Source organism: Papio anubis, chromosome 8 (genome assembly GCF_008728515.1).
Source record: "Papio anubis isolate 15944 chromosome 8, Panubis1.0, whole genome shotgun sequence".
NCBI classification, from domain to species: Eukaryota; Metazoa; Chordata; class Mammalia; order Primates; family Cercopithecidae; genus Papio; species Papio anubis.
In genome coordinates this window covers 115,826,272-115,849,324 of record NC_044983.1, presented here as the reverse complement: position 1 = coordinate 115,849,324, position 23,053 = coordinate 115,826,272, and the positions used below count along the sequence as shown (strand labels likewise).

General features: G+C 40.4%; 2 protein-coding genes and 1 long non-coding RNA gene across 4 annotated transcripts in view; 1 reads left to right on the top strand and 2 right to left on the bottom strand.

Moving 5' to 3' along the window:
- Positions 1–15,437, top strand: part of SNTB1 (syntrophin beta 1) — a 284,016-nt gene extending 268,579 nt beyond the window's left edge. The window contains exons 5-7 of the mRNA XM_021942884.2: positions 4,717–4,913; positions 8,430–8,620; positions 12,257–15,437. Of these exons, the coding sequence (XP_021798576.1) occupies positions 4,717–4,913; positions 8,430–8,620; positions 12,257–12,349 (481 nt within the window). The 3' untranslated portion in view covers positions 12,350–15,437. The remainder of the gene's footprint in view (positions 1–4,716; positions 4,914–8,429; positions 8,621–12,256) is intronic.
- LOC108587351 lies at positions 12–6,148 on the bottom strand. Of its 2 annotated transcripts, XR_001905834.3 has the most exons (4): positions 6,107–6,148; positions 5,169–5,263; positions 1,518–1,624; positions 12–337 (listed from the first exon to the last, which is right to left on the bottom strand). It is a non-coding gene; the product is annotated as an uncharacterized LOC108587351 (long non-coding RNA). The 2 variants fall into 2 exon arrangements; XR_004175854.1 differs by lacking the exon at positions 6,107–6,148 and having other exon boundaries at positions 5,169–6,037.
- The window catches only part of MTBP (MDM2 binding protein), a 99,909-nt gene continuing 83,021 nt past the window's right edge, over positions 6,166–23,053 (bottom strand). The window contains exons 22-23 of the transcript XR_004175853.1: positions 7,356–7,544; positions 6,166–6,317 (exon numbers count right to left, since the gene is read on the bottom strand). The gene's annotated coding sequence lies outside the window, so the exon portion shown is untranslated. The remainder of the gene's footprint in view (positions 6,318–7,355; positions 7,545–23,053) is intronic.

The window sequence follows — 23,053 nt, the reverse complement described above, 5'->3', positions numbered from 1 at the left end:
AACATCCTTGAGTTACATTTACAGAGCTTTTCCGTAATATAGATGTATTTTCCCACATTTACACATAGTACTTATAATTTCAAGGTGTGTAATACTGCATCCAGAGGACACGCACACATATGGATACAGCAGATAGCTGATGTATTTCACTTGAGTTTTATCTGGGAAAAGTATCCTTTTATTACAGCATACCCACTAGGTAGTGAAAAGACAATTTGCTTTATCTCAGAGTTTACATACAGTACTGTACGTTTCATTAAGCCGATATCAGCATATCCAAAAGGACACATAATTCAACATGTCTGCTGCTCCTCAGATGGCATATCCAGGTTCTTTACTATAAAAGAGAATTTACACTTGATTAGTTGAAAAATCAATTTTCCTCTTGCCTCTTTTTATTAATCAATGAGAGTTTTATGATGAGATGAATAACACAGAACATCAACAGCCCTTCCTGTAAAACAGCAGTCCCCAAGACCTAGGCCGTGGACCTGTAGCGGTCTGTGGCATGTTAGGAACGGGACCGCACAGCAGAGGTGAGCAGCTAGGAAGCAAAGCTTCATCTGTATTTACAGCACTCCCCATTGCTCGCATTACCGCCTGAATTCTGCCTCCTGTCAGATCAGCAGCAGCCTTAGATTCTTGCAGGAGTTTGAACTCTATTGCTCCTTCTGAGAATCTAATGCCTGATGATATGTCACTGTCTCCCATTGTCCCCAGATAGGACCATCTAGTTTGCAGGAAAACAAGTGCAGGGCTCCCACTGATTCTACATTATGGAGAGTTGAATAATTATTTCATTATATAGTACAACGTAATAATAGTAGCAATAAAGTGCACAATAAATGTAATGCACTGGAATCATCCTGAAACCATCCTCCCCTCAATCACCAATTCCCCACCCCATCCCGAAAGATGGGGAAACCAGTCCCCAGTGCCAAAAAGATTGGCACTTCTGCTCTAAAAGCTTCCTTTGACCGGGTGTGGCGGCTCATGCCTGTAATCCCAGCACTTTGGGAGGCCAAGGCAGGCAGATCACCTGAGGTCAGGAGTTCGAGACCAGCCTGGCCAACATGGCAAAACCCCATCTCTACTAAAAATACAAAAATTAGCCGGATGTGGTGGTGCACGCCTGTAATCCCAGCTACTCAGGAGGCTGAGACAGAGAATCGCTTGAACCCAGGGGGTGGAGGTTGCAGTGAGCCGAGATCACACCACTGCACGCCAGCCTCAGTGACAGAGCAAGACTCTCTTATTTATTAAATAAATAAATAAATACAAAAATAAAAACCTTCTTCATTATTACTTCTCGAACACACTGGACTTCCCATCAAGCTCTCCCTGTTCAGGGTATCGGTCAGCTTGGTTCCAGGCTTTCTCAGACCTCGTTCCTTTCTCTTAGTAATTCCATTCCTCATACCCTGAGCTACCAAACGTGGATTTTCTAACAAATTGCATTTTCCCAGTTATTATGTATTTCAATTTTAGAGTCTAATGAATATTGGTAGGAAACTCACAGAAACTCCTAGGATTCTCCATGAGAGGGGCATATCTTTTTCTCACTTTGCTTCTGCCTCTACAGTATATTTATGCTGACTCTGGATCGTGACAGACTTGATGTCCTCTGGATGGAAATTTAGGGTATGGAAAATGAGAACAAGTTAGGCCAGGGAAGGAAGAAGGGAACCAGTTTTTATTGAATGCCGACTATAATGTTCTAGATACTGAACGAAGTGCTCTGTATACTTTACCATATTTAATCCTAATCCTATGGGGTAGGTATTATATTTTTTAAATGAGGAAAATAAGGGTAGGGGTAAGAATGGAGCACAAACCATATACTAGTTTCTGTGATAGGTACAGAGCATTGGTTATTTAGTCTTCACAACACAACCTTACTTTTTTTTTTTTTTTATTTTGAGATGGAGTCTCACTCTGACGCCCAGGCTGGAGCGCAGTGGTGCGATCTCGGCTCACTGCAACTTCTGCCTCCCGGGTTCAAACGATTCTCCTGCCTCAGCCTCCCGAGTAGCTGGGACTACAGGCACAGGCCACCACACCCAGCTAATATTTTGCATTTTTAGTAGAGATAGGGGTTCACTGTGTTAGCCAGGATGGTCATGACCTTACTTTTTAAGAAGTGGTGATTCTTAAAAAGTTTAACAAATGTCAGACAGAATGGGGTTCTAATACAGTTTTGTATGCCTCCCAAACCTATGTCCTTTTTCAGCTTAACATGCAGCCTGCCAGCCGTGCTCAGCTGATACAGATGTTAAAATTTCAAAAAGGCAGGGTGAGCTATTTGATTTCTGGATTCAGAGTATGTAGTGCTCACCATTACACCATGGCACCTCACATGAGCAATTTCATTTCTTTTTTTTTTTTTTTGAGATGGAGTCTCACTCTGTCACCCAGTCTGGAGTGCAGTGGCGCGATCTCAGCTCACTGCAACCTCTGCCTCCCAGGTTCAAGCAGTTTTCTGCCTCAGCCTCCCAAGTAGCTGGATTACAGGTGCATGCCACCATGCCCAGATAATTTTTGTATTTTTAGTAGAGATGGGGTTTCACCATCTTGGCCAGGCTGGTCTTGAACTCCTGACCTCGTGATCCATTCCCCCTTGGCCTCCCAAAGTGCTGGGATTACAGGCGTGAGCCACCACACCTGGCCAACCTATTTAATTTGTTGAAGCAATTAAAGCTTAAACACTTTCAAGTCTAAAAACTTATTTTGAAATACAAACACTTTTGAGCAAATAAGAAAACACAGTATACATATACATTCTTGCTCCTTGTAGATACCTTTTCTTAATGAATTTTTACCTTACCCTCAATCCCTTTAAAGCCTATGCTAGGTAGGCTTCAGAGAAATGCTTTCTGTTTTCTTTAGCCTCACTTTCATTTGAATCCTCTAGCAGCTTCTCAGTGACTCTGACTCACTTATTACAAAATGCCCTCCTCCCTCCTGAATGAATTGGGCTTAATCTCTACATGTTAAATCCCCGTGTGTGGGCACCCATGCCAGCAGTCATTTCCCTTCACAACTGTCCTAGACTACTCTCAATGAGATTCATGGAACTGCCATACCTTTTTTTTTTTTTTTTTTTTTTTAAGACAGAGTCTCACACTGTTGCCCAGGCTGGAGTGCAGTGGTGCGATCTCAGCTCACTGCAATCTCTGCTTCCCAGATTCAAGCCATTCTCCTGCCTCAGCCTCCCGAGTACCTGGGACTACAGGTGCATGCCACCATGCCGGGCTAATTTTTGTATTTTTAGTAGAGAAGGGGTTTCCCATGTTGGCCAGGCTGGTCTTGAACTCCTGACCTCAGGTGATCTGCCCGCCGCAGCCTCCCAAAGTGCTGGGATTGCAGGTGTGAGGCACCGTGCCTGGCCTTTCATATCTTTAATGACTCTTTCAACCTAAAGACTTTTCAAATACCCTTTTTCTTTGAGTTGGCCTTGCAAACCACCCCTCCTGCCTAATTTTAACTTTGTAAGTAAAAGAAAGCTCCTTCAAGTTATACAACAAACTTGTTGCCAGAAATTCAACAGGTAATAATTTGCTTTATTCTATTGATAATTTTGTTCCTGAAATATTTAGGTTTATAAGAGAACATAAGCTTTTGTATTTCCTCTGTGCAATTTTAATCTAGGGGTAACAAGCCTTTTGCCTAAGAAAATAACTCTTGCATCCACCATGTGGTTAGACACCTGGCATTTCTCTAGCAAATTGTAAAGTGTTGCTTTCTGGATTAAAAGATGAGACTTAAAATGCAAATACCCTAGAGAGAAGTCACATTTACTAAATTAGACTTATGCTATCCTGCAAATGATTGATTTAAAAGTCTCTCCCAAAAGGAGATTGAGATATCGAGGCATAGGAGAGAGGATGAAAGATCCCAGTGTTCAAAAGCAATGAATAAGAAGTAGGACCTAGCCCCTGCTCCGAAGGTGGCCCTCAGAGCACTTTGATTCTTCCTCTTTCAAGTCTGGTCTTTCAGAAAATATTTACTATGGAAGTCACATTTTACGCTGAGTGTAAGTTCAAAAGTCAGTGTGAAAATCTTGGGTGGTAAAAATCTCTCTTGAAAATCTCCCCTAAAGTGCAGTTCCATACTGCTTTTCAAGAAGTCCAGCATTGCCAGTTCTTCCTTGAGCTTTATCAAATACACCAGTGCTAATGCTTCAACTGAGTTCCAGCTTGTTTGTTTGCATTTAGGGGCTACCTGCATGAAAAATTGCACACCTAGAAGTACATTCAATGCAGCCTGACGTTTCAAACTACAAGAGACACAGGAAAGTGAAGCCTAACCCAGGAAATAATAGATTCTCAGTCTTGTTTCATGCTTGTGCTGGGACATATAGATGCTCAGGAAAGGAATGCTGGAGAGAATTTTACACAGTATTTAATTTATTTTCTCACTCATATTTATTTATTTTTCCTTATAGTTGAACTTGCATAAATTATAGTCATGTTATTGAACTCCCTTGCATATTCGTCCAGATGTCCAGCTCTTGGGTGCTATCTTAACCTCATGCTACCATTGGAGAGGAGATGGCAGAAGAGCAGGGTATAGTGGAGCCCTTTGATTCCAGTCCAGAAAAATGAGAGCAGATCACCAATTTGGGTCTTATACAAGGTGATATGCCAGGTGAATAAACTAGTCTCCATTTTGATGATATCTCTCTCTCTCTCTGTCATTCTCTCTCTCTTTCTCCAGGCTGGTCCATTCAGGTCCAGGGAAGGGATCACCCCAGGCTGGTGTGGATTTGTCCTTTGCAACGCGAACTGGTACCAGGCAAGGGATTGAAACACATCTCTTCAGAGCAGAGACCAGCAGGGACCTCTCCCACTGGACAAGGAGCATAGTACAGGGTTGCCACAATTCTGCTGAACTCATTGCTGAAATCAGCACTGGTGAGTACTGCAGTGGGCTACCGAGGACACACTGTTAGGGGAAGATGAACCCTCTACTCCACTGGGGCCTTAAAGTAGTTTTCATCACTGGCCTCTGGGGATAGTTAAAATTCCAGAAGCAAATTTAAATTCTTCTACATTAAGGAAGTCTATGCCCTACTAAAATGTAACCTAAAGCTTTGATTATAAAAAGACTTATCCTATCTTCATTCAAGAAAATTTGGTAAATTGGATAGTCGGTTACAGTTCTCCTACCTGTAACCTCTGGGTGGCTTCCTGGAGGAATGAACTTTGAGGCATGAATGAGTAGTGTTCTTGGTTACAAACAGCAGAAACTGATTCTGAGTAATCTATCACAGAATAAAATTATTGGAAATATATTAGGCAGTTAATAGGATTGATCAGAAAACAGGTGTGTGAGTCTGTTTGGCCTGCTATCAAGAAATGCCTGAAGCCGGGTCATTTATAAAGAAAAGAGGTTTACTTTGGTTCCCAGTTCTACAGACGGTACAGGAATCATGGTCCTGGCATCTGCTTCTGGTGAGGGCCTCAGGAAGCTTCCCATCATGATGGAAGGCAAATGGGAACTGGCATATCACATGGCAATAGAAGACAGGAGAGAGAGAGAGAGGAGAGGAAAGTGCCACACTATTTTAAATAACCAGGTCTCTCATGAATTCAAAGCAAGAGCTCACTCATTACTGAAAGGAGGAGGGAACCAAGCTATTCATGAAGGATCCGCCCCCAAGACCCAAACACCTTCCACCAAGCCCCACCTCCATACTGGGGATTACATTTCAACATGAGATTTGGAGGGGATAAAACATCCAAACCGTATCAACTAGAGACCCAGGGCAGTAAAAAACAGCAGGAGCCAAAGGCATCGTGGTGGCGATAAGCAGAGCAAAGGTACAGTTCTGGGAAGAGTGACCGGTGCCCCTGCCCTGGTGTGAATGAAGAGGCAGAGGCAGAATGGAAGTGCTGAGTGAGTACAGGCCACACCCACACAGAGCTCTTTGAAAGGGCAAGTCGGTGGTAGAAACGGGAGATGTGTGTAGAAGGAAGAACGCTTCTATAGTACAGTATGTATTAAGGACCTGCTATATGCCAGGCATTTAATGTGTCAGTAGTTTCATACTTTGAAAAACAAACTTTTTTGGGGGGGGGTGGGGATGGAGTTTTGCTCTTGTCACCTGGGCTGGAGTACAATGGCGAGATCTCACTGCGACCTCCACCTCCCGGGTTCAAGCAATTCTGCTGCCTCAGCCTCCTGAGTAGCTGGGATTACAGATGGGGAGGCAGTGCTATCAGTACAATCTCTGTGCCATTGTCCTTGGACATCCTTGGATGGGAGGGCTGGCAGAGGGCAGGGTTCAGGGACTGTTCCCAGAAGGAGTGATAGACCTGTTAGAGGAAAAGATGAGCGCTAGTTACAAGTCGAAAGATATCTGTAAGTCAGTCAGGAGAAAGGGCATATGTTTTAATCAGAGCTCTGATTAAAATCCACTGCATTCTGTGAGCAATGGAGATCTCTATTTCTTCCCCAAAACTTTGAAGGCCTCCCCACCTACTGTCATTATCATGAGGTAGGAAAGTTAAGCAATTCTGTGCCCAGCTCCTTCTCCACATCCCTCCTTGTCCTGAGAGCCAGACCCAGAAGGAACACAGGGCAGAGTGCAAAGAACTTGAAGTTTGAAAGCCAAACAACCTGGACTGGTGACGTGTTCATGTCTCTGAGCTTTCCTTTTTCCACCTATAATATCGGGCTGTGTTCAGGCTTCAGAAGTTCGAGGCTGGTCTCGAACTCCTGACCTCAAGTTATCTGCCCACCTCGGCCTCCCAAAGTTGGGATTACAGGTGTGAGCCAGTGTGCCTGCTGGCCTTATTTAAATCAAAGTTCTGTTTTTTCTGGCTTGAGACAAGGCCTACAGGGCCATTGGAAGGCAAGTACACCTATAGACCTGTGTGTTCTTAGATGGCTAGATAGGGACTAGTAGATCCCAGCAAAAGGAATTTCTTTCCATTTTTTTCCTTAATTCTATAGGGCTTTTAAAATGACAACACCAAAATAAATCCATTGCATGGAGCAAATGATGTACAGCAAGTTCTCAATCAATAAAGCCCTTGCTCTTATGCCTCCAAGCCCCACCCCCAGCAGGGAGTGTCCTGGTTTCCCTACAGAACTTTTAGATGTAGATCAAAACCTTATCCAATTTACTTGTCAGGGTCTGTTAAATGTGGTGTTTTGTGAAGCAAAAAAAAATCCAATCTGATGTGTAATAACCTTTTTCAGAACTCTTTGATCATGAGTTTTAAACATTCACAAGTCTTCCTAAATAGGAGTTAGGATGCTGTGGCAGTCCCCGTGCCCAGCCCATAAGCTTAAAGAGCAGGACTCTTCCTAAACATAGTGAGAATCCCAGATAAAAGCTGGCAGCGCACCTGCTCAAGAAGTTTTTGCTTTGTGCCTTTGGATCAGAGGGCACCATGTGGATGCCACCCCTGAGATTCCTGGATGCCACACCCGGGGTGCTCTTCATGGAAGATGCCACATCTGAGGTCTGTCAGCAATAGCAGCTTTTCCAGGATCCAAGATCATCAGGGAAATTAAAAGAGCACCCCTCTCAATTTCTAAAACGAGATTTGTTAGACTATTAAAAATTAGACTATTTTTAAACTACTCATTCCTGACTTACGTATTTACATTAGTTAACTTTGATAATATCATGGGTGTATACTGTCTTCTTTCACCAGGTGGTAGATATAATTTTGTGTGTGTGTGTGTTGATGATGATAAGGATGGTGATTCAAATGTGTCTTTATTTATTTAAAAAAAATTTTTTTTTTTTTTTTTTTGAGATAGAGTCTTGGTCTGTCACCCAGGCTGGAATACAGTGGAGTGATCTTGACTTACGGCAACCTCTGCCTCCCAGGTTCAAGCCATTCTCCTGCCTCAGCCTCCAGAGTAGCTGGGACTACAGGCACACACCACCACGTCTGGCTAATATTTGTATTTTTAGTAGAGATGGGGTTGTACCATATTGGCCAGGCTGGTCTCGAACTCCTGACCTCAAGTGATCTGCCCGCCTCGGCCTCCCAAGGTTGGGATTACAGGTGTGAGCCAGTGCGCCTGCTGGCCTTATTTAAATCAGAGTTCTGTTTTTTCTGGCTTGAGACAAGGCCTATAGGGCTGTTTGAAGGCAAGTACACCTATAGACCTGTGTGTTGTTAGATGGCTAGATAGGGACTAGAACACAGATAACATTCAGTAGATCCCAACAAAAGGAATTTCTTTCCATTTTTTTCCTTAATTCTATGGGGCTTTTAAAATTACAACACCAAAATAAATCCAAAGAGAATATTTTCATGAACAATGACTATATTTTTATTTTAGTAAGAAATTTGTAGCTGATTGCTGGGACTGAGGAGGCATGAAGTGAGTGATTGGGAAAATGGATTGATCGCCATTGTTCATACTTGTCTCTTTTTCTCTCTTTCTCTCTCTTTCTCTCTCAGCTTGCACCTACAAAAACCAGGAGTGCCGTTTGACCATACATTATGAGAATGGATTTTCTATTACCACTGAACCACAGGAGGGTGCCTTTCCCAAGACCATCATACAGTCTCCTTATGAAAAGCTCAAAATGTCTTCAGATGATGGAATCAGGATGCTGTATTTAGATTTTGGAGGCAAAGATGGAGAGATTGTAAGTGTACTTTTCTTTAGACCATGTGATTTCATATATTAATATTTCATCATGCAACATAATGCTGCCTTACTCTTATTCAGCATTTGACTGCTAATGATGTACTTGCAAGCCCATGTTTTATTTGATCCTTGAAATACAGTGATTAGGTTCAATTATTTCAAAGTTCTTTTCTTCGGTCTCATTTTCCATTAGAAGACTACATAAATATTTGAGTCAAAGGAAAGAATCCTTTACAAAGCTAGATTAAATTCTTATCAAATAGGGTCTCACCAGCTTAAAAAATGTACCCTGCAGTTTTAAAAAGTATCAAGCATCTCATATAACCTTGGCATTGTGCTAGATGTTAGGGATGCAGCGAACTAAAATACATGGTCCCTACTGTCAGGGAAGTCTCCGAGGAGAGGACAGAGAGCAAAGAGACAGGAGGGGCCAGATGAAGAGCAGAGCAAGAGGGCAGCAGGAAAATGAAAAGAAACTGATCAACTCCACTGGAGTGGAGAGAGGGCCAGAGGAGGGCACAGAAGCATGGAGCTGATGTCAAACAATATGCAACAAAATTAGCAAATTTATCCGTGAAAGTAACATATGTCTCATCTCAATGCAAGTAGTCCATGCGTTGAAATTCATCATTTCCTGAGATGGTTTCTGCCTGCCATAATGAAAAAGTATACGACTTCACTTGCACAGAATGGCGAGAATTGCACATTCTTATACTCTCTAGCAAGTGTCATCCTTGGCATTTCAGGAAAACATAGTATCTCATTTAAGCTGTCAAATGTAGAACTTCAAAGAGGACTTTGATTTTGTAATGACTAGTCTCTGTTTAGGTCCTCCCTAGCCACTGGGTTACTCAATGAATTTGTTGGCTTTCAGGAAGAAAAGGGCAGAACACACTTAACAGACCGTAGGGACTTTTTATCTCAAAATTGCAGCCCCACTCTTCTAAATGATGGCATACTTCTGGTACCAAGACAGTACCACATTTCTTGCCACGAGTGCCATAGGCAGCCACGATGGAGGCCATTCCCCGTGGCTGACACTTGGTTTGCTGACATTCACTTTCTGAGAGTTATTTCTAGCCAAGCATTTTTCTAACTTTTAAAATGGATCTACAGAATTTTTATCAAATGTTTGTTTGTTTGTATGTTTCAATCAGTAGGTTCAGTGTGAGGCACCCACTTGGAAATAAAGTAGTGACTTGAAAGTCCATTTTACTAAGAATATTTCTAATTCAGTTGCTGCTCTATCAATCACCCATCGTGTGCTTTTTCCTAAAGGTGACTACTCTCTAGCAAAGTGGAAAAGAATAAGAATCAGTCTCCTGCTTTATCCTTGGCTTAAAAATTCAAGGCTATTTTTGCCCATGAGGAAAATCACTTATGTCTAAATTTCAGCCTTTCTGCCAGTAATTACAGCCTGACTTGGAAGATTTAGGAAGAACTGATTTTTACTGCCAGTACATTTAGTTGACAGGCTCAAATTCAGACACAGCCTCCTTCCCCTCTACCCCCTATGTCTGTTTAAGCAATCCTGGAGGTGGGCCACAGACCGTCCCAGTGTGGAGGGGGAAGGGAGCAGAGATGAGCTGTAGGAAATGCAATAAACTGAGGGTCAAGACCTGGGTTCTCTTTCTGAGTCTGCAACAAACTCACCAACTCTCTTGGGAAAGTCCTTTCATTGCTTTCTATCTCAGTCTCCCATCCATAAAATATACGGATTGAAGTAGCTCATCTTTCATGTCTCTTTCAAAAGTTTCCTTCTGTGTTAGTGACATCGAATGTTGTGGTTAAGCCCTGGCTCTGGCATTAGACAGACTTACATTTGAGTCCACGCTTTTCATTTACTGTAAGATCTATATTTCAGAAAGTTTCATAACTTCCCTGAATCTTAGTTTCCCTATATAAAAAAATGGAGATAATAACAATAGCTTCCTCATCGGGATGCTGTGAGAATTAAATAAGATAGTGGATAGAAGATATTTAGCACAGTGCCTGGCTCATAATGAGTACCACCTTAACTTTGGTAGCTATAATATGCTCAGGTGGTTGTGATTCTCCAACATTGTCATCATCAGAACAAAACTGGGGACAGCAGAAGAGAATTGAGAACAGCTCTCCCGATTTCCCTAAATTAGGTCAGGTGATAAAATTCAACTTCTGAAGGACTCTCCTGCTCAGACTGTATGTCTTGCGTGTGCCAGGTTCTCAAGGAACACATCAAGAGGCATAAGACTTCAGATGGTGCCTTCCCAGAGATGTGGCATACATGCTTAAACAGTTCAAGACTGAGGATGATGACAACACAGCTACTTAGCATGGGTTCTGTGTTTTAGTTTATGAGGAAGTTTCACATATAGTAGCTCCTTTAATACTCAAATGACTGTGAATTAGTAGGACTGAGAAGAATTTTAAGAGACTTATCCAAGATTGTACGTCTGAAAAGCATCAGAACCAGGATTCAAACCTAATCTTCAGATGTGAAATTTAGTACTGCTTCATACTGTATCAAATCCAACATGAATAAATATTTATGGTACCACTATTGTGGTACCAAAAATAAATGGCTTAGACAGTCAAGAAAGACAACATCAATATTTATGGTATTGGTATATCTAAATTTCACAGGACCTATTTTGGAAAAAAGATACATGAGATGTAAGGAATAAGTTCAAAGAGTTGTTCCTTTATCTCATTGAGGGGCAATGATTTTATTTTATTTTATTTTTACTTTTTTTTATTATTATACTTTAAGTTCTAGGGTACATGTGCGTAGCGTGCAGGTTTGTTACATACGTATACTTGTGCCATGTTGGTGCGCTTCACCCATCAACTCATCAGCACCCATCAACCAGTCATTTACATCAAGTATAACTCCCAATGCAATCCCTCCCCCCTTCTCCCTCCTCATCATAGGCCCCAGTGTGTGATGTTCCCCTTCCCGAGTCCAAGTGATCTCATTGTTCAGTTCCTACCTATGAGTGAGAACATGCGGTGTTTGGTTTTCTGTTCTTGTGATAGTTTGCTGAGAATGGTGGTCTCCAGCTTCATCCATGTCCCTACAAAGGACACAAACTCATCTTTTTTTATGGCTGCATAGTATTCCATGGTGTATATGTGCCACATTTTCTTAATCCAGTCTGTCACTGATGGACATTTGGGTTGATTCCAAGTCTTTGCTATTGTGAATAGTGCCGCAATGAACACACGTGTGCATGTGTCTTTATAGCAGCATGACTTATAATCCTTTGGGTATATACCCAGTAATGGGATGGCTGGGTCATATGGTACTTCTAGTTCTAGATCCTTGAGGAATCACCATACTGTTTTCCATAATGGTTGAACTAGTTTACAATCCCACCAACAGTGTAAAAGTGTTCCTATTTCTCCACATCCTCTCCAGCACCTGTTGTTTCCTGACTTTTTAATGATTGCCATTCTAACTGGTGTGAGATGGTATCTCATTGTGGTTTTGATTTGCATTTCTCTGATGGAGGGGCAATGATTTTAGAGCATAATTGCTCCAGTTAACACTTAAAAGCAGGAAGTGCATATAGATTCATTTGATGTGCAAATCACTCATCTACATCAATCATTAATTTAAAATCGCTCATGCTCTCTTCTTTTTAAATTTCAGCAACTGGACCTTCATTCCTGCCCCAAGCCAATTGTTTTCATCATTCATTCCTTCCTGTCAGCTAAGATTACAAGACTGGGCTTGGTGGCCTGAAGACAGGGGCGACTTGCCTTTAAGAAAAGAAGGGCTGCAATGCCACCAGAGAACGTGACATCAGACACCATCTGTAGTGAGCAGCGCACCAGATGTAGCGTGCTACAGTCAGCTTTAGCTCTCAAGAGTCATATGTAACTGTCCCAGACTCCTCTATCAGTTTCAGCAACTACAAGGGATACCCTGCGAAAGTACCGTGAGAAATATCAGAGTAAAACTTTCTAGAACAGTACAAGGTTAAAGAGGTGAGGTGACGGGAAACACACAGCATAGCTTTGAAATAATGACAACAAGGACATGACCATTAGAACAGCATGCAGATCTTAATCATCCCAGTTCCTAGGTAACTGGTTCACCAGGTACACAAGGCCCAAATAGTTGAGAAATGGACATTTTTACCTACTCCTCCTAGCCCCTATGCCCAGTAACAATGATCCCTTTTTTTATTGTGATTTATTTCCTAATTCTTGCTGAGTTGACTTTCACTTGTAGGAAAAGAAATATATTTCAAATAGAAACCCACCTTCTATTTAAGTATGAAGCAGCTGTTACTTTTTAAACACGAATTATCTTTCAATAGTGTAGAATGATTCCAAAGTGTCCCCATTAGCATATACTGAGCAGGAATTAAATAAAGCATCAGATACTGATCTGAGCTGTAAGCTAGTAGAATCTGAGCCAAAGTAGACTGCTTAAATTGATAAGCTTTGCTAAAGAGTTGTATGTACAAAGGATTAATTCTGGGACTACACTCACACCAAGATCTGCTGTCTTGTAGCCAAGAACTACAGCTTTATTTATAGAGTGAATTATGGGTATTTTTTCAGAAAAGATTGTCATCTGATACACATATAAAACAACTCACATTGTTGGAGTTAACTAATTATCCCTGTTTCATGGTTTTCAGTGGAAATAGTAAGCAACTTACTGACCCTTGTTTTTGCCTGTGCTTGTATGCATGCATTTCCAAGCAAGTAATAGAGCAGCCTCATTTAATTCTGGACAATGCTGGGTTTTACATATAGACTGACTGCTATAATCAAATCTATTGATAGTATCTGCAGTCCTTTCAGAATTCCAGGGAAATAATATAATGACCTGATATTTTTCTACAGGAATATTTTCAGACATAGCACATTACTGATTTAATGCTTTTGCTTTTATCTTTCAAATCAAATTCGCTAAAAATAACACCTATTGATTTTGAAGTCATTTTTCTCAAACCTTGAAAATGAGCTCTAGGATCTCTATAAACATTTCGAACACTTTTCCTGTAGTTTACACAGACAGACATCTATTGTTAGACCTGTGTGTTTTAAAGAATCATACGTTAACAAATACCCATGCAAAGAGCTTCAAAAAGTGAAACCGTGTTAAAGGAACATGATTTTACTCACTCAGACATATTTGTTTATTGAATTGCAAAGTTTTATTTTAAATCAGCATTTCCCCAAAGAATATATCATATGACGCTAGGTTCCAAGGGGCTTGACCGAGTGGTGTTTTGCTGGGGGGAGGTAGGGGTTTGTTAATACACTTGACTGAGCTGAAAAATGTTAAACAGATTTCACAATTGCCTCCTTGAAGATTTTAAAGTTCATTGTGATTCTTCGAGGGGAAATCTGGTGAGCCATTCCTCACACTTACCTATGGGACTCCTTTCTAATGGAACATCTTGTGAAGCTAGTGGGTTTTGTTTTGTTTTTTTAATGCTTTAGAAAACACAGCTTTAGGATATTGACTTTTTGTTTGTTTCTATTTTCAAATGCTGAAAAGTCAAGTCCCAGCTTGAATACCATAGAAAAGCTTTGATGCATTTGTAAATTATATTGCACTTTCACTATATATTTTCAAAATCACTGGAATGTTGTTATACAAGAGAATTATAATTGTGTATTGTAAATAACATATTAAAATACATATATTAATGCCAATAGTTAAATTCAACAATATGTAATCTAAGGTGCTCGGTTCTACATGAAGTATGAGTTAACTGCTCATAATTAAGTTGCCAAGATTCTATTATATATTTATAGACAAATTAAAATGATCATAATTACAAATATGATTTCCTTATCACTTAAGTTTTGGACTGATTAATATCTGCGTGGGGGTCAATGGAAACTACATTCTCTACATTTATAAACATTTAATTATTTATATTTTAGGAAAATATATTTGAATAAAATTAATGAATTTTCTGGAGTAAATTAAAATGTTGTTAGCAAGAAATAGAAAATTTGACTAAGATAATTGTGTATTGAATCATTTTTCCCCCCAAGTTAAAATGTATCATAATAGAGAGGCTCTAATGAATCAATTTCCAATATTCATTTTTTTCTCATTTTGAATTCAAGTTACAATGACTTTACACTGTAGATTTTAATCTTGCCTGATGTGTGCTGGTGTGTATGACACAAACTCATAAGTCTGGATCATGCTTGGGTACAGTCAATGAATCAACCAAGTCACTTTGAGGAATTTGTTTTTGTCCAATTTGCTCTGTGCTCAATCCCATGAATTATTAAATTTACAATGTTTGTCCCCAAATGAAAACCAATATAAATGAATGATGTTTTAATCTGTACTTTATGGGAAGCTTCCTATTTTTCAGTAGATGTGGTTGAGTTCCCTGGTATGGTGACATCCTTTTAGGCCATCTCATAGGGATTTAAAGAAGGCCAATAGGAATATAGATATTGGTTTGTCTTTCTCTTACTTGAACTAAGTAGGAGAAACCAAACCATAAACCTATTACAAACTACCCAGGCAGAGGCATTTACTTAATTCATCAACTAGTGCAATTAAAACCCTGAAAACACATGTTCCTTGTTGACTCTGCTTGGTTGAAGCAGGAAAGAGTGGTTTTGATGGTCAGAAAGTTTTAAAATTAATGGGCAGGGCCTTTCTAGCCCCTGTTTTACAAACGCGTTAGATATTCCATCTTGAGGGGATTGCAGTAGGAGGCTACAGTGAGGGGGTAATTTTTGGATGTATCTGGACTTTAAAAAAAAAATGTGCCTATATTTATAGCACCATGAATATTATGTAAAATTTATATATGAATTAAATAAATATTCACCTCTGATTTCCAGTGCAGAAGTTTATATGATATTCTAAATATACAATACGGTGACCTGGACAGTGGTTTTACAATACTCATAGAAGAGCATGGGAGTATGAAGGCAAGTCTTGCCATTCTCTTCCATCAAGTGCTGAAGGATAAGGGGGATGCCACTAGCAACACGTTTGCGTGTTCACTTATTTTTACTTTTCTGAATTCATTTAAAAATATATAGGTTTGGCCGGGCACAGTGGCTCACGCCTGTAATCCCAGCACTTTGGGAGGCCGAGGCGGGCAGATCACCTGAGGTCAGGAGTTTGAGACCAGCCTGGCCAACATGATGAAACCCTGTCTCTCCTAAAAATGCAAAAATTAGCCAGGCCTGGTGGCAGGTGCCTATAATCCCAGCTACTCAGGAGGCTGAGGTAGGAGAATCGCTTGAACCCAGGAAGCGGAGGTTGCAGGGAGCCGAGATCATGCCATTGCACTCCAGCCTGGGTGACAAGAGCAAGACTCCATCTCGGGGAAAAAAAAAAAGTGTTTTTTCTTTTTCCCATTGCAGCAAAGTTTAACAGATCCCTAGAATATTAATATTGTCCCCAAATTACTAAGTTGAATATAGTTTTAGGATGGGTCTTCACTCAGGGCTTAGGGCTCCCATTTTTAACTACGTTTTCATGGGATTTGACACATACACCAAGCTCCAAATACACAACTTCTCTGTTGTACTAAAATTTGGTTTAAGTTGCTTGTAATAAATGTCATGGACTGGGGTTTCAAAGTCTTTTTACTAGTTGAAACTTTAGTAATATTAAGATTAAATTTAGAACCATAGAATCACAATTTTGAAGAGATCTTAGAGGCTATCAACCATATTTGAGCCCAAAGTTTATTATTTATTTATTTATTTTTTTTTTTGAAGGAATGAAGGGCTTTATTGAAAACGAAAGTACACTCCACAGTGTAGGCCTGAGCATAGGGGGTCAAAGGCTCTGTTACAGAGTTTTTGTGAGTTTAAATATCCTCTACTTGGGGTACGCCCTATGTAAATGAAGAGGATGAAGTAAAGTTACAAGGTGTATGCCCTATGGAGAGGCTATTTCCTGTTATAGCTGAAGTGTGAATTAGCCTTATGTTCCCTGCCTCCAGACTCTATTTTCCTGCCTCATCTCTCCACTTAGAGATGTGATCCTCATAAATCTTTACGGGAGGCAGAGGGACCGATGGTGTTTTTTTCTGTAACTGCTTCATGCTGACTTGAGGCGTAGTCTCTACCTATCGGGAATCACGGAACTCTCTCTCACGCTGCTCTATCTAGTGGAGGCAGGGTAGTTTCTTGATGGCCAGGGGCAATGTCTTCACCTGGAACTGGCTGGAGCCTTTGTTGCACGATCACCTGAAGCTTGATGGTCTCTCAGGGGTTCCAATGGGTGCACAGTTCCAAAACTGTGGCGGGACCCTTCTCAGTTGCAAGACCACGAACCTAAAGCTCAAGGTCCCGAAGTTTTTGTTGTAGTGTGGATGGCAAGGACAGTCATCCTTTGATGTTTCCAGAAGATTCAAACTGTAAAAAGTTTTCTTTACCCTATTATTTCAACAGTACTAACTTAAGGTATATGATTTGCTAGTAATGTAGCAACATTGTATATACATATAAAAATGAATATAAACCAATTGAAACTTTTTGAATATAAACCAATTAAAACTTTTTAAAGTTTGTGCCACTTAAAGTCATCCCACACATACACCATGGCTCAGGTACTACATCTTTGGAAACACTGACCTTGTATAATATTCCATTAAACTCAGGAATCGCTTCCTGAACATCCTTTGAAATTATTCATCCAGCCTGAAATTGAAAATTTCCAGGTATGGGAGAGAAGTACCTCATCTCCCCAGGTAGGTGATTCCATTGCTGGATGGGTAGAGATGTTTGAAAGTTCTTACACTGTTAGAGCCAAAACTTCTGGCAGAAGTGGGAGATGGTGAAAAATAAGAAAGCCCTATGGGGACAAGATAGAAAACTGACACACAATCAGACCATCCATTGCCTGTTGGCAGCATGGTCAGGAAAAGGCATCCCATGGACAAAGCCCCTCCCGCTGACTCTGATCTCAGAGGTGGACACACTCCTGCTCTCATGCTTGGCCTCATGGCTGTGATTCTGCCTTGGCTTGGACCATGGCCTGGGAATGTTGAAAGAAAACGTAAGGTCAGAGGATCACTTGAGGCCAGGAGTTTGAGAGTTTGAGACCAGCCTGGATAAAATAGCGAGACTCCATCTTTAAAACAAAACAAAATAAAACAAAAAAACAAACAAAACAAATTTCTATCTGCCTAACTTTCAGTCATGACCATGGTTCTACCCTAGAAAATACTGGAAGTCCAATTTCCTGTCCACATGAATATCCTATATAAAAAGACAAGTCAAGGCTGGAAACTACTAAGTAATGTAAAATGATCTGAAAATGGTTTTCAATAGGGCATTTAAAGTTCATTTTCATCTTTAAAGAACTACAGTTACCAAGATTAAAACCTTCTACAATACTTAGTGGTAAGATATCTTGCAATAATTGAGAGAGCAATTTGGCAATATCTACACAAATTTAAAAATACATGTACCTTTTGACTTGTGGGAATTTACTCTAGAGATATAACTGTATGAGTGCACAAAGGCGAATGTCTAAAGATCATCTCTGCAGTGTTGCTTGCAACAAGACCATTGAAAAAGTCAATGTGACCATCACTAGCTAAATAAATCCTGGCACAGAAGTATGCTTGAACATTCTGCAACTGTTACAAAGAATGGTCCATCTTTAAGTGCTAATATGGACAAAATCTCTAAGTGCGAGCTCTGCGAGGTGCATATCTCCCGTTTTTTGTGTTTTTAAATGGCTCTCCAGAAGAGTCAAAGTACACCCTCCACACACCCCATGGGGGCATTTTGGAAGTCTGTGGTAATGCTATTTGGTTGTCACAATAACTGGGGGAAGGGGGCACATTATTGGCATTTAATGAACAAGACCCAGAGTTCATAGATATAATGCTAATGACAGCCGTACATCCAATGGAACCATTTCCCACACAATTTTTGAGTGTCCTGGGTTATTTGTGTTGGTGAAAAACCTATTTGATAATCCAAGCCTAGACCCTGACTACCTTTTATGTATGAAAACATTTTGACAGATTCAATATATTCTGACTTTTCTAGATATGCAACTACCATATATATGAAAAAAAGATTGTGTTTCGTTTTGCTCAGGTCATTATCAAAAGGTATTAACATTTTATAAAAACAAGTCTGTATGGTACTTGAGTTACAAACAACTGACTTAGCATCACTTCAGTCATGGCTAATTGGTCTGAAAGTCAAACATCTGACTACTTCATTTTGTCTTTTAGTGTAGTCATACTCCAGCATCTCCATATTGAAATGCATACTGTTTTATTATAATTACTTTGCTTTTCCAAAAATTTTATCTTATGGTTAAGAGATAGCAATTTTTAAGAGTCTAAGTATGTATAGGTTAGATTACTGTATAGGACACATCCTATGTATATCCTCAGATTTCTTCAGTGCCATCATGGCGTCTCCTAAACTTCCAGCTGTTTACCACAACCTTAGGCACCACCATAGCTGGGTCTGCTTGACCTAAGTGTTTAGCCACTTAGAGCCAACCAATTACTTGCCTGGAAATGTTGCCTCCCCTCCCATCTCTGTTTGGTGGCTGCCAGGCAGCCAGGCAAAGGAGACGCATACTTCAGTTTCTGAGTTCTATCATCAATTCCAGACTTGGATGGACAGCACACTGCAGGGCATAGGAGCTGGATTCCAGAGCAGTTGCTGGGTCATAACCTGAGCAAGGCAGAACTATAGGGGATTTAAATCTTTGTGGGGTCAAACAGGAGTCAGTAACAAGGAGGAGCCAGCACAAATAAATAATCCTCTTCTTCCTCTCTTTTTTTTTTTTTTTTTTGAGACCAGAATCTCACTCTGTCACCCAGGCTGGAGTGCAGTGGTGCAATCTCAGGTCATTGCACCCTTTCACCTCTTAGGTTCAAGCTATTCTCCTGCTCAGCTTCCCAGGTAGCTGGGATTACAGGCAGACGCCACCATCCCCACCTAATTTTTGTGTGTGTTTTTTAATAGACACAGGGTTTCACCATGTTGGCCAGGCTGGTCTCAAACTCCTGACCTCAAGTGATCTGCCTCCCTCGGCCTCCCAAAGTAATGACATTACAGGCGTGACCCACTGCACCCGGCCTCTTCTTCCTCTTTTTATGTACTTGTGTGAGGCATGCTTTCTCTGTACACCCTCTATCCTGAGAGACATCCCATGTGACTGAGAAGATGCTGACTTAGTGGTTGACTGTGTCTCTCTGGGCCTCATGAGCACTAATGTCGCCTTGCCTTGCTTTCCTGCCTTCCCTGCCTTTCCCCTCCTTTTTTCATCATCTCCGTGTCTCCCAAATAAAGCAGCAGCACAAATCCTTGCCTCAGATTTTGCTTTCTAGGAAACTTGGCCTAAGACCATTATTTATGAATCCCACCTTGTGACAGCGAAGGAGATATTAAAAGTACTGCTTATAGAAGGGGTGTTTGGGCCTGATTAGTTGAGAAACAATGGACACATATAAAATGCCTGTACATGTATTAAAATGTCTGGAAAGATACATTTAAAAAGGCCTGTTACTATCAGTTACTGCTGAGAAATGGGACTAGGGATGATGGGTATGACCTTAATACCCTTCTAGATTACATGAACTTGTTAACTGTGCATTTCAAAATTCCCTTTTAAAAAAGGTTCTTTTTTATGACTAATGTTCCGATATGATGAATAATATATTTAACCTGTCTATAAAATCCTGATAATAGAACTATTTGAATGTGTGACCAGAAATCAATTATCATGTCACCTACAGTCCTCTAAATTACACTAAATTTGATTTCACTGGGGGAAGCAAGTCTAATACCTCATTAAAATGACTAAACCATGTCCAAGGAGAGTATGGAATCACATTTGAATGATAACAGAAAAGCCGCAGGAGCCTCTCTTTTGGACTTTTATTCTCTATTATTTTTTTCCTTGTACATAAATGAGGCTTTTTCTTGGAAGAGTGTAAGAGTCCATAGACGGAACATTGCTCAGTGTCACAGCAAGAAGAGCTGGGTAGAGGCGGGAGATGGTGAAAAATAAGAAAGCCCTATGGGGACAAGAGGCAGGATAGGAAACTGACACACAATCAGACCATCCATTGCCTGTTGGCAGCGTGGTCAGGAAAAGGCATCCCATGGACAAAGCCCCTCCCGCTGACTCTGATCTCAGAGGTGGACACACTCCTGCTCTCACGGCTGTGATTCTGCCTTGGCTTGGACCAGGGCCTGGGAATGTTGAAAGAAAATGTTGTTCTTCACAAGAAACAAAGCCAGTGATATTTTCAGCAACTTTCCTGTATAATTATTTGGATGAATAAAGCCTATTTACTTCCAAGAACTCAAAGGCAATTCCAGGAAACACTAAGAATAATGCCTCATTAATGAATTGTAGCTCTCCTGCTTCCTAATTCTCACCCACACAAGAGAGTAAGGAACTTCTTCCTCTGCAAGTTTTCTGGGTCTCATGAAAAAGGGAAACGCAGTCCAAAAAGTAAGCAATTTCATTTATCTTCAACTATGGCCTTCAAACTAAGGCCTTAATACATGAAGTTTTTGAAACTTTCTTTCTTGCACTTGGCCTCTCAATGAATTTTTGGATGTGAGTGGAAGCTAATGTTTATGTACAACAAGCTACCTCACAACCTAGTGGCTTAGAATACTGCAACATATTATTTCTCACCATTCTGAGGGTTGCCTGGGCAGCTCTTTACTGGTTTTGCCTGGGCTCACTCATGTGGCTGTATTTATCTGGAGCATGTGCTAGGCTGAAGATCCCAGATGCCTCACTCACATGCCTGGCAGCTGACATGGCTGTCAGGGAACCTCTGTTCTCTTCCATATGGCCTCTCACCTTCTAATAGGCTAGACTAGTTCTCTCATGTGGCTCCCTTATATGCAGGACAAGGTTCTACAGGAGCAAAAGAGAAGCTACGAGGTCCTCAAGGCCTAGGTTCCAGCTCACAGCATGTCATTTATGCCACATTCTACTGGTCAAAGTCACATTGGCAGCTCAGATGCAAGGACTAGGGGAACAGATTCCATCTCTTGGTGAGAGGAGCTCAAAGCTTTGTGGCTATATTAGACCATATTTTACCCTCTGGACACGATTATTTTCATTCATTCCACATGAAAAATAACTAATACAGGCTAAAGTCAATATTTCATGATCATCTGGTAGGGATAACTCTCTTAGGGTGTGGCTTCTTAAAATCTACAATATTGTGACCTACAGAAACAAAGTTAACTGCCTTCCACACATCCAAAATACAATGGTGAGGCAGAGACAGGATAACTGCAAGAGATGGGACTAGTCACTAGTTCACAGTAATTCTGAAATCCAACTAGGATTGGACGACTTTATTTGAGATCTTCTGTATGTGATTTTGCTAAAAGTTGCAGTTTCCAAGAACCTACTGATGACTTGAGGACTTACTGTAGTCCAAGGATGCAACTGATTAGTTTTCTTATCCTGCTTCCTGTCCATTGAAATTTGGAGGTCTCTTTTCAGTTTGATACAATTTTCTTACAATTTTCTGAGATTTCTGGTGCCAAGAAAATTCAATGGGGGAAAGAATAATCTTTTCACTAAATAGTGCTGGAACAACAGGATATCTATATGCAAAGGAAAGAAGCTATATCCCTTCACAAAATTAACTCTATACAAAAATTAAGTCAAAAATTAAGTCAAAATGGGTCATAGACTTAAATTCAGGAGCTAAACTAAAAAGTAAAAAACTCATAGAATGGGAGTAAATATTTGCAAATCGTATATCTGATTGGAAACTAGAATCCAGAATTTATAAAGAAGTCTTACAATTCAATAAAAGACAAATAACCCAATTAAAGAATGGTCAAAAGATCTGAGTGAACATTTCTTCAAATAAGATATGAAAGTGGCCAGAAAACACATGAAAAGATGCTTAACATCATTAGTTATCAGGTAAATGCAAATCAAAACCACAGTGAGATACTACTTCGTATCATTCTCTTGTGAAAAAAGACGAGTGCTGGCAAAATGTGGAGAAAGCAGAACCCTCATCCATTGCTGGTGAGAATGTCAAGTGGTATAGCTACTTTGGAAAACAGTCTGTCATTTTCTCAAAAACTTAACCATGGAGTCGCCATGTATCCCAGCAATTCCACTCTTAGGCATATAAACCCAAGATAACAGAAAACATTTGCTCATGTGCAAACTTGTACACAAATACTCATAGCATTATTAATAATACCAAAAAAGGAATCAACCCAAATGCCCATCAACTGATAAATGGATAAACAAAATGTAGCAGATTCATACATTATTCAGCTATAAAAAAGGGATGAAGAACTGATACATGTTACAACACGAACTTCAAAAACCTTATGCTAAGTGAAAGAAGCCAGACCCAAAAGGTCATATATTACATATACTGTATGAGTCAATTTATATGAAATGTCCTAGAATAGGCAAATCCATAGGGACAGAAAGCAGATTAACGACCAA